General features: G+C 37.2%; 1 protein-coding gene across 1 annotated transcript in view; it reads right to left on the bottom strand.

Annotated features, from left to right (window-relative positions):
- Positions 1 to 12,948, bottom strand: part of LOC144974466 (uncharacterized) — a 452,079-nt gene that overhangs the window by 238,379 nt on the left and 200,752 nt on the right. Inside the window, exons 2-3 of the mRNA XM_078917354.1 lie at positions 4,200 to 6,150; positions 2,314 to 2,493 (exon numbers count right to left, since the gene is read on the bottom strand). Of these exons, the coding sequence (XP_078773480.1) occupies positions 2,314 to 2,493; positions 4,200 to 6,150 (2,131 nt within the window). The remainder of the gene's footprint in view (positions 1 to 2,313; positions 2,494 to 4,199; positions 6,151 to 12,948) is intronic.

Here is a 12,948-nt window from a genome sequence, read left to right as displayed (position 1 = left end):
ATTGATATATGTGACCCTCCGTCTCAAAACGGTATTATGTCGGAATGATTAAGATGATGACATTTGAATTTATAGCTAGAAATATCAGACTTGGGTTGAGTTTGAATGTTTTATTGAGAAGAATGAATATCATATGTCAGGGTACCAATGCCGGTGATTCCTATTTTTGGCCAATTTAGCATTAATTTTGGCTATTTAGCATCTGGTTCATCCCGACTTAATACCGTTTTGACACGAATGGTCACATATTTAGATTTCAAAATATTCATATATATTTTTTTTCTTCTATTAGACCAATGAGGAAAAGTAACACGCAATCTATTGCAGTTCTTAAATGAAGATTGTATCGCATCGCTTTTAGCGCTCTGCTCTTAATAAATTTTAACAATGTCAAATTGAATGTGAGCTTCAATTTAATATACTAAAACAGATAAGACGGACGTTTCGGTATTCCCCTTTATCAACAAAACTGTAGTGTTTCATTCCTCCTGTTTTTTTTTTGATAAAGGGGAAACCCAAAACGTTCATTTTATCTGTTTTCTTATATTAAATTGAAGTTTACATTCAATTTCACATTGTTATGCATGTCTTCGAGCTTCGAGCAGCAATATTTACATTGCTCTTAATAAGAAAGTCAGTTCCACCTTCAACGGTTACTATTTTGGGTTATTTTCAAAACCTTTTTAGTTACTTCGATCTGTTTGGCCCCCTCTATTTATCTTATTCAACGAATACTAACCTTTTCCATCACGAGAACGGACCCTGGCACTTTGTCATTCATTAGGATGCAGTATAATGATATATAATCATTATAAGAAGGGTTTCATTATATGTGAGGGATATTATTTATTGATTAAAAAAAATACAGTTATTTTTACAACTACGTGTTAAAAAGTTCTATGGAAAATATAAGTAGTAGCACATCCTTGTTAATGAGCTCATGAAAAATATAGATACTTCGAAGTTGACGTCCCTCTGGTCTATGTTATTATTTTTTTCCATCCACGTTTATGAGTAATTCTCACTAAACTGTATTAACCAGCCTATAAAACTTCATGGTTGCACACAGTTTTGTGTGTTGGTCCGTTATACTTCCGGCTGGCAATGCTGTGAGCTTCTTAGCTAAGGCAACACTACCATTACAACATCTCATTCATTTTTCATTCAGCTCGAATGGGGAAGGGCGATAACAATGATTTTCATTGAACGACCTTTAAAACGGGATTATTTCCCTTACTTCGTCATGCAACAATTATGATTTGCGGTACATCGTTGTTTTATCGTGCAGTTATCTAGTTTTCTCAATGTTTTTGTGGGTCAGACTCCTTAGATAGTAATATAAATAGATATCTAGATAAATCAATAGATAAGTAAAAACATACGGATAATTAAATGAATATATAAAGCATACGGCGTACATCGATTAATAAATACATAAAGAACTGATTAACTAAATATATTAAATAAATAAATAAATAAATAAATAAATAAATAAATAAATAAATAAATAAAGATACGATTCGTTCCGTGTTGTTTTAAAAATTAATTACGTTTCATCATTTGATTGATGTTCTAAAAACTATTGATACTCTCGGTGAAGGAAATTAAATTATAAATAATGCGTTTCAATTGCCACATTCAAAGGGAAATAACTCATTTATTATTCGTTAATATATAATTTCTCGATAATGACCCCTGCGATCACCAAAATGTCTTTAAAAACATTTTGTCGAGTTATTGTTTGCTCAACTACCTTATAATACTTTAGTTAAAAGTAAGGTTATCCATGTTAGAGTAGGTCTGCGATAGGACTATCATTACCAAGTCCTATAATACTGTAAGGTCTATAAAAATCAATAACAATACACTCGACTTTAACTGGAGTCCTAATTTTTTATAAACGAAAAAAAAAACCCCGATGATGATGATGATGATGATGATGATGATGATGATGATGATGATGATGATAATAATAAATAATAATAATAATAATAATAATAATAATAATAATAATTAATATAATAATAATAATAATAATAATAATAAAATAATAATAATAATAATTAATAATATATAATATGATAAATTATGATGATGATGACGATGATGAATGATGATGATGATGATGATGATGATGATGATGATGATGATATGATGATGATGATGATGACGATGATAATAATAATAACAATACCAATTTTAATAATAATGATAATTACGACGACAACTACGACGATGATGATGATGGTGATTACCATCATCATTATCATCATTACTGTTATAATAATTAATCATAATCACAAACCCACATACCTGTCACCCGGATACTCTAGAATGGACTCAAGGTCAGACATGGACCCTTGCTCGTCCACACTACCAGTGACCATCCGTTTCCGACAAGTGACCGGGGAGAACGTGCACAGCTGGGGGTCGGACTTGCGGTCTCCTCTCGCCTTGTGCATTTCTCTGAACTTGGTCAGTTCATGCTGGTACCTACAAGAAGGGTCAAGGACGAATCGTCTAGGTTTAATCGACTTGTGAGTACGGGTTCAAAGTTCAGAGGTTATAAGTTGTACATAATGAAAATAAAATTGGTGTATCTATGATGTTTCCATGACATTATTGTATAGTTATAATGAGAGAAAGGCAAGCAAAAGTTTAAAATAGAAATATATATATAGATTCCATATCATTAACCCAAGGGGAAATAATTTGTTATGTCAAACTGAAATTTAGAATGGCACAGAATCTAGAATGACACAGATTTAAGTTAGGAGGAAAACAATGACCAAAAAAGATTTAAAATAAAAATAATTAAACAAAGAATAAGAAACTAATAACATACAAAATAGAAAAAAAAATGCAAAAAACAAAACAAATAGATTTTCAAAAATGGATGATCAATATGCACCAATTTTACTTTCGTTGTATTATAACAATTCCTTGCTTGTGTATAATTATAATAAATGAATTTACTTTGAAACCAATAGTTTGATAATACAAACATTATAAACATTATATATGTATGTTTGAAATATCTGATACCCCTCGCCCCCCCCTCCATAAAAAAAATGAAATGTGTGTAACAAAGCTAACAAAAAAACCCCCCAAAAAACACATCTTTTTTCCCTGTTTAGCTCCATATAAATTCATATTTAAATCAAACCTTTCACTTCACCATTCAATCATTTTTTTAAACCGCTTAATAAAGACGTTTAATTTCAAAGTATAGTTTTTTCTATTGCAGTTTTAAAAATAGAGCATTAAAAAATAGAGCTTTTATATAGCGCAATATCCACTAAACGTGCTCAAAGCGCTTTACAAGGGGTCCCTGGCGAACAGCTACACTTAACTGTTAGGCGATATTACAATTTTTTCGTACAGAGACAAAGCTGTTAACGGCAAGGTACTCATTTTACAACTGAGTACGGTGAGAGAAAGTGAGTAAAGATCCTTTTCCTAGGGCTCGACTATGCGCCAAGCGAGGCTCGAACCCAGGACCTTCCGGTCCGAAAGCGAGTGTCATAACACTCTCTGTCTCTGTCCAAAAAAATTGTAATATCGCCTAACAGGCGTCATGTCCCGTCCTACGTGTTAAATGTTGCTGTTGGCCAGGGGGCCCTTGTAAAGCGCTTTGAACACGATTCGTGGCTATTGCGCTATATAAAAAGCTCAAAGAAAGGATCAGATCATAACGGATCTGGTTATTGATCTACTGTTTATTAAGTTATTATCGTTCAAACAAAGAAAACCATAGTTTGATCGCGAAGAGTTCTAATAATATTGAGATGTAACATATTTCCATTGTTTAATTACAATCAGTAAGATTCTTACTCTTCCATAATTCAATACAACTCTACCCCCCCCCCCCCTTTCCAACGACACATTATAGAAACTATCCTTTTTCTTCAGTAAAAGTGTATTTTAGCGATCTTTTATTCCTAGATTGAGTCCGCAATGGAAATGACTAATAGGTAACTAGTGGGATAAAAGATAATGATTAACAATCAATAGATAATAGGAAATTAGATGATAACTAAACGATAACTATAGGATATTAGTCTTTGCGTATTATCCATCATGCACAAACTGCTTTACAAGGGTTCAAAGCCAACAGCAATGCTTACATGCAGGATAAGACACAGGAGCCTATTAAAATGGTGTTATTATTCATGAAATGAAATTAAGATACTACATACCTTATATTTTCAACAGCTCCCATGGAGTTTGGTCTTGGGCGCCTGGAAAAGTTGGCGCGTCTGTTGTGAAAATTCGGCGGAGAACAGCTCGCATCTCCACCACCACCACCCATACAAATGTTGCAACAATGTTGATCTAAGCTGTAACTCGGAGGCAAGGCGGAACGACGATTGAGGCAGGGTTGGTGTTGGGATGATTGAGGGCTAACGAAAGACGAAGAAGAATGGGTTTGTGTACGGTCTTCAGAAATGGACATGGAGTTGTATCCGTAGCTTATGAGATCGGAGTTGGAGAAGCTTCCGGACGTGTAGGACAATCCATATCTACGAGCAGGCTGAGGAGGTGAAGAGGTGGGGCTGTTTGATGAGATTGAAACTGATCTAGAGAAAGGGCAGGTTGCCGGGCTTGAGGCAGATCGGTATAGTTCGTGGGGATTGTGTTGTTGTTGTTGATGGTAGTTATAATGATTATATTGTTGATAATGATCTCGCGTTTTGTTGCTGACGGCATTAGCATCAAGGAAACATTGAATGCTGACGTCACGCTGCCATGGGTAACGAGATTCGAAGCTTTCTCCAACGATGTCGACGTCCTTGAGAGCAGCTGAAGATCTGCTGAGGTTGTCGCTTGCCGAACGTATCAATGGGGAAAGAATAGCTCGGTGTGGTTTGGGTGGAGAGTTCATCCCAGCTATGCAAGGTTCTCGTCTGAGAGTTCTATATGCTCTAGGAGTGACGGTTGGGGTTGATGTTGTCATGCTACTGTTACTGTTTGTGTACGAGGTCGATTTTTGGAGGTAGTAATCGTTACCGTTTACAGAATCTCCCAGCGTCGAATGCTGCTGTTGTTGCTGCTTCTGTGAATTGTGATAGCGAGGATATGGTGGACGCTGGTAAGGAAATGACGCACCATGAAAGTTAAGGCCTTTAAGAGAATTACCGTCACTGTCATCGACTTCCTCAATTGTAGATGACATGAGACCATGAGGGAGAGAAGAGGTTGAGAAGTTTCTCCTTTTTGTGCTCACGTCCTCACAAGAATGTGACAGCCCACCAGGGCTTCTGCTGCAGGAATTGGTAGCATTGCTGCTGGTAGGTGGAGATAATGATGATTGCTGAGGCGAGTACGCCGCAAAAGGCACTGAACTGCCCGGTGGTGAACCGTCTCTACCTTGAGGTGATTGTGAAGGACTTTGTCCACCTTTGGAGCTGCTAGAAACGCTAGATGTTCGCAGTGAAAGATGGTGAATATTCCTTTGGAGAATGGACAGGGGTTTCCGGAAATTCAATAGCTGAGAGGTTATAATATTGTTTTTATTATTGTTGTCATTATTATTACTATTGACACTACTTTTTCTACTATTTTTATCTCGGTGACTCATATCTTGAGCGGAAATTTTGTTATTATCGTTTATATTTTGGTGTGTTTGTTGCTGCAAATGTTCATTTTTGCCCAATGTGAGAGATTTGTTATCATTTACAATAATGTAGACACCGTTACTATTATCATTATTATTATTATTATTACAATCGTCATTGTTATTGTTGTTATTATTATTGCTATTATTTCTGACTACTTCGCCAGTCGATCCAGTGGTATTTTTATGTATACTCAACAGCACGCAGTCGTTCTGTGACACACTATGTGTTTTGTTGTCCGTTGGCTGTTTGAAAATCATCTGACGCGACGAATCTCTTTCCGAAGGAATTCCGTTTTCACCGCTGTGTTCCTCTAATGATCTCGTCTGCCCCCTAGATGATACTGATGAGTTATTCTGATGAAGACCAGCTAGAGTCATTCCACGGTGAGTCCTTGGAGGGGGCCGAGGCGTGTCCATTTTCGGGTATGGACTGATCGGTTGGAGGGTAAAGCAGACAGATGACGACGAAGGTGTGCCAAAGTTGTCACCGATGTCGTGACCAGGGGGTAGTTCGTCTTCTGCCGAATCATCTGTAAAAGAGAAGAAAGAAAAACAACACGTTATCATACATATTATAATATATTTTTATTTAGCAGAAATTCCACTAAGTTATGTGCAAAACGATTTACAAGGCCCACGTCAAAAGCAAAAGTAAACATGTAGGTATCTACCGTTTGTGTTCAATTCGATTCAATAGTCGGATGTCACGTCGCCCAGCAACAGCGGCCATATTGGTTCTAAACAAAGAAAATCATTACTTTTTATTCTTCATGCTGGCTAGAACTTTTCATTCCCTTTTCATATGCCTTGTGATCATAATGTGTAAAAGTCAAAACATGATCAAATTTATGGGTTTTTTTTTCCTCTGGAAATGCTTTTATGCTCGCCGGAGAACTATTTTGTACGGGCGTCCGCCATTGTTCCAGTAGTTTAGAGCCAGTGTTACTAAGTTACCATGCGTCATTAGGAAGGAAGTGACGTTACGACTGTTGAAGAGTATTAGGCATTGTCTGAGTTGAAAACCTCAATGGAATAAAAGAGTCAATTAAACAAAATAGCAAAATCTCTCAAGGTCGTGTTGAAATTTGGGTCTCATTCCCAACTCCGGACAGAAAAGAGCAAAGCACAAGGGTTCTATTTATATTGTTATCCTTATCAGTACATGTGAAGAGGAAACAAAATAGAGGCCTTGTCTTATTTCGAGTGTTGAGACAATCGATCTGTAGCTAATTTCCTGCAGACGAAAACGTGTTTTCCAACCAGACAACGACCTGTCACCGAATCGATTTTTGAATACGGTGATCATTATCATGGAAAGTATTTTGTTTGAAGAGCAAATCTCACAAATGGTGAAAACAAAACACATTTTTTGCCATTGTGACTAATATAAATGTTGCTTCTTGAAGCTTGAAGAAATAAATAACAATAATAATATTGAGCTTTTATATAGCGCAATATCCACTAAATGTGCTCAAAGCGCTTTACAAGGGGTCCCTGGTCAATAGCAACGTTTAACATGTAGGACGGGACATGCCGCCTGTTAGGCGATATTACAATTTTTCGGACAAAGACAACGCTGTTAACGACCAGGTACTCATTTTACACATGAGGACGGTGAGAGAATGTGAGTAAAGAGTCTTTTCTAAGGACTCAACTATGCGCCGAGCAAGGCTCGAACCCAGGACCTTCCGATCCGAAAGCGAGTGTCATACCACTAGACCACATTGCCTCACAATAGGAAAATGAATGAAAGCTGTGATTTAATAAACAGAAACATATAGTGTGGACGTTTGGGGTTTCTCCTTTATCAACAGAACACGATGAATGAAACACTACAGCCCAATGAGAGATGTGAGAATGACGTTATTAAGGTGAACTTTCATTCGTTTGTAATGTTTCATTCATCGTGTTCTGTTGCTAAAGGGGAAACCCCAAACGTCCACACTATATGTTTTTGTTTATTAAATCACAGCTTCCAATCATTTTCCTATTGTTATTCTTCGTCTTCAAGCAGCAACATCTATATTGAATCGTATGTTGTTGAAAGGGGAAACCCAAAACCTGTATTCGTTTAATAAATTGAAGCTTCCATTCAATTTCCTAAGAAAACTTACATTTCTTTAATATTTATAATACAAACATTTACGACTTTGTTTAAATTTGTCTGTGTTACTGGGAAGAATGAATATTATTTATAAAACTGACTAAGACCAAAATTTCACAATTCTGAGGGCCACTCAGAGCGGGTCTGGAACCCTGGTCCTTCCGATCCGATGGCGAGGGTCATACCATAAGACCACTAAGCTTTTCTTCATCTAGCTTAACAGAAAAAAAAAATACCACATGGAGCAGGCGATGCGTCAGAAATAGTTTTAACCCTGTTTTAGCGTAGTCATCGTTATGTTATAGATAGAACGAATATGACATCACTCTGGTCTTTGTTATTGTTTTTTGCCATCCGCGTTTATGAGTAATGCTCACTGAACTGTATTAACCCGACTATAAACGTTCATGGATACACACAGTTTTGTGTGTTGGTCCTTTATACTTCCGGATGGCAATGCTATGAGTTTCTTAGCCAAGCGCATACTATCTTTTGCCTGACACTGAAATCCAAAAGGACTGGCAGTTTGACTTCATTATTTGGTTTTTGCACCGTCTAGTGAGTTGTCGTTAGTAGAGCTCATGGAAACAAGTTATTTCATTGGTTGAACTATTGAATACAACTCACGATTTGTTTTCTTTTGTGGCCAAAGACTGGCATTTTGACGTCATTTTTCGGTCAGTGTCAGGCCATAACTTTACCAAGGCCACGGTTTTAGGCGCTTTTACAAATTGATCCCGGAGGCAGTCGAGATTTTTTTCCGACCCCCCCCCCACCCCCCGGGCCTGTCCAGCCAGCAGTGTTTGGGTAGCTGGGTCTGTTAGATCTGGTGGAAGGTACTTTGCAATAGACTAGCGTCCTATCCAATGGGTAGCAAGCAATTGCTATTGTTCATTTAGCACGCCATAGAAACCGGGATAAACTCCGGCTACATGGGTCTTATGTCTCTGAAGGACGACTTGTGTTGCACTGCGGCTCACGCCTGGGTTATCTCAGTCTTTCATTGGAATAGACCCTAGATAAAATAAAACCTTATAGAATGAATAAAGAGAATTTTATTTTATGTATTTATTTATTTAACTCTCTCCTTACCAGCTATTTTTAGAATATCCCCGAAAATTCACTCCCACCCAACAGAAAAATAGACATTTCTTACTAACAAAAAAGTAGTAATTGAACTCTACAACACAGTGTTTAGTATTTATAGCTGTAATCAAAGCATTTCTTTACATTTTGTGATGTACAAGAGAAATCAGAATGAGAAAATTGTCGGTTGCATCGTAAAGAATGTGACGATTTTCCTATGGTTGGTAAGGAGAACATTAATCTCAGACGCCCCGGGTTTAAGACTCTTTGACAAACGACAGACAGTTTTCAGGCCTAAACGACATCAAGATGTTTTGTCAGAACAAAAAATAAATGAAATACTGGCTGGAGTTTGGCTTATCTTTGTAGGATGTCATGAGTTGGCAGGGACAATTCACGTGGAAATGCTGTGGAATCAGTGGCGTGGCGTGCTTACAGTATAGGGCGGTGCCAGATTCAGAGGGAAATTACTTAAAACATGCTAAATTTGGAAATACAAAAGAAAACAACTTACTTTAATAAATAAGAGGTGGTAGACTATATACCATTTCTCAGTTTCATTATTAGTTTTTAAAATGCTGTATTCCATTTTCAAAAAGACGGATGCGGTGCCAGGCACCAAATCAACCAATATAGCCACGCCCCTGTGTGGAATTTATTTTGTTTTCTCTCCTCTCCTAAAACATTTCCTTCCCTTTTTCCTGCACGTTATGGTAATTCTATCGTCAGCCAATAGCACCATTTAAAATTAACTTAGCTGAGTCCCCCTTATCTCCATGACAATACGTCTCTCTCTCTCTCTCTCTCTCTCTCTCTCTCTCTCTCTCTCTTCCTCGCTCTCTCTCTCTCTCTCTCTCTCTCTCTCTACTCTATCTATCTCTCTCTATTTCTCTCTCTCTCTACTTTCTATCTATCTCTCTCTTTCTCTCTCTCTCTCTCTCTCTCTCTCTCTCTCTACTCTCTCTTTCTCTACCTTCTCTCTGTCTCTCCGAATCGGAACCCCCCCCCCCCCCCACTGACGGTTCCTCTATCCTTCTACTTATGTATTTCTATCTCTTACATTCCTTCCCCCACCCCCTTCTACAACCACTCTCTCTCTCTCTCTCTCTCTCTCTCTCTCTCTCTCTCTCTCTATCTATCTATCTATCTATCTCGCCCTCTCTCTCTTTCTCTCTCTCTCTCTCTCCACACACACACACACACACACACACACACACACACACGATCCCTCTCTTTTTCTTTCTATCTTTCAATATTTTTCTATCCACTCCTATATTTCCATTTGATTTCATTTTATCTCAACGATAATGAAAATAATACCTTTTTATCATTCGTTTTATTTTTTGGTTGTAGTACAAAACGGAAGTTGTATTGTTAGAAAATCGATATCAGCTCATTTCGATGAAAAAGAATGGCACGATCGTTACCTTGATTAACACTGCGTTCAGATTTAAGCATCTTAATCACCGTATCGATTTGGCATTATATCGATTTGGGCATGTCATTCATTCACAGTGCATGGATAATCGGTTCTAATCGAAAATATCGAGCTTCTGCAACGCAATAATAATGACATGTCGATAGCAAAATAAATACAATAAATGTATAGAGAGAATCTTAATCGATATATAAAATCGATGTAATGGACACATAAGGTGCGATTTTAAATGCATTTATTGAAATTAAATGACAAGGGGATGATTGAGAGAATCAGACATGGGATAAGAGAAACTATAATATCAATCTACCCATCTACATGTCTGTCTATCTACCTACCTATGTGCCTACCTATCTATCTACCTATGTGCCTATCTATCTACCTACTATCTATCTATCTATCTATCTATCTATCTATCTATCTATCTATCTATCTATCTATCTATCTATCTATCTATCTATCTATCTATCTATCTATCTATCTATCTATCTATCTCTATCTATCTATCTATCTATCTATCTATCTATCTATCCTATCTATCTATCCCATCTATCTATCTATCTAATCTATCTATCTATCTATCTATCTATCTATCTATCTATCTATCTATCTATCTACTATCTATCTATCTATCTATCTATCTACTATCTATCTATCTATCTATCTATCTATCTATCTATCTATCTATCTATCTATCTATCTATCTATCTATCTATCTATCTATCTATCTATCTATCTATCTATCTACCTACCTACCTACCTACCTACCTACCTACCTACCTACCTACCTACCTACCTACCTATCTATCTATCTATCTATCTATCTATCTATCTATCTATCTATCTATCTATCTATCTATCTATCTATCTATCTCTACCTACCGATCTATCTATCTATCTATCTATCTATCTATCTATCTATCTATCTATCTATCTATCTACCTATCTATCTATCTATCTATCAATCTATCTACCTATCTATCTATCTATCTATCTATCTATCTATCAACCTATCTACCTATCTATATATCTACCTTTTTACCTATCTATCTACCTATCTATATATCTATTTACCTATCTATCTTTCTATCTATCTACCCACCTACCTATCTATCTACCCACCTACCTATCTATATATCTACCCACCTACCTATCTATCTATCTATCTATCTATCTATCTATCTACCCACCTACCTATCTATATATCTACCCACCTACCTATCTATCTACCTATCTATCAACCTATCTACCTATCTATCTATCTACCTATTTACCTATCTATCTACCTATCTATATATCTATTTACCTATCTATCTATCTATCTATCTATCTACCTATCTATCTATCTACCTATCTTCCTATCTATATATCTATTTACCTATCTATATATCTATCTATCTATCTATCTATCTATCTATCTATTGGTCTGTCAATCCATCCATCCACTAATCTATATTTATATGTCATTCTATCTATCTATTATCTATCTACATATCTATTTATTTACCTACACATCTTCCTACCAGTCTGCCTATCTACATGGCCACACTATTGCATTATGGTACAGCAACATCATATTCTCTAGTCGATTTGAATTAACTTTAAATTCCCTTTTATTACTGGTTCTTCATTATTAGCAGTTCACAACTGACACCTGAGGCAAGAAAAAAATTGAGCTTTTATATAGAGCAATATCTACTAAACGTGGTCAAAGCACTATACAAAGATCTAAGCCAACAGCAACGCTTATTATGTAGGACCAATTATTCGATCGTTACAATATTTTTTTTTTCTGAAACGTTAATGGCTAGGTACTCAATTAACACCCGAGTACGGTGAGACACTGTGAATAGAAAGGATCTTCTAAGGACAACAATGCGCCTTTCAAAGCGGTTCTCGAACCCTGGACCTTTTGATCTGAAGGCGAGAGTCGGACCATATCGGGAATGAGATTAGCGGAAGAGTATCGTCCCTTGATTGGAAGTCTCGAGCGGAAAAGTTATTAGAGAGAGAACGTCATGTTAGTTGTGCGGCATGAGACACTTCACCGAAAGCGAGGACGAGAGAGACGCATGCGCAAAACCATTCATTTGACGTTCTCTCTGTAAGGTGACGTCTAATCAAGGGACGCTACTCTCCCGCTAATCTCATTCCCTATAGCCGCGCAACTTCAATATCAAAGGCATATTAACTCATAGAAGAGACTACAAAGATTATCTCCCACCCTCACAACTACCCATGAGGCAACGCCCCTGCCCCCACCCCACACGACCACCACCACCACCATCCACTCTCCCACAAGAGAGGATCCCCACCATCCAATCACGCCCCCGCCCCGACCGCCAAAAGCAACAATCTCCTAATCAAATCCACCCCCCCCCCCGCCCCGGCGCCAAAAGCAACAATCTCCTAATCAAATCCACCCCCCCCCCACCACACACACACACATTATTGTCTTCAAAACCTCGTGACGTCCCATTCATTACAGCCGGAGTTGATTTTAATATCGACTTAAACTTAGATTGTTGTGTTGTTTTTTTTTTTTTTTTTTGTTTTTGGTTTTTTTTTTTAATGGCTTTAAGACGCGTGCCACCCTTTCAGGTAATATCATCATCATCATCATCATCATCATCATCATCATCATCATCATCATCATCATCATCATCGTCATCGTCATCGTCATCATCATCATCATCACCA

Source organism: Berghia stephanieae, chromosome 6 (assembly GCF_034508935.2).
Source record: "Berghia stephanieae isolate SIO BIC M18660-M18661 chromosome 6, UCSD_Bste_1.3, whole genome shotgun sequence".
In the NCBI taxonomy this organism is placed as follows: Eukaryota; Metazoa; Mollusca; class Gastropoda; order Nudibranchia; family Aeolidiidae; genus Berghia; species Berghia stephanieae.
Note: the sequence above shows the minus strand (reverse complement) of the source record. Positions and strands in the feature narration are given on the sequence as shown.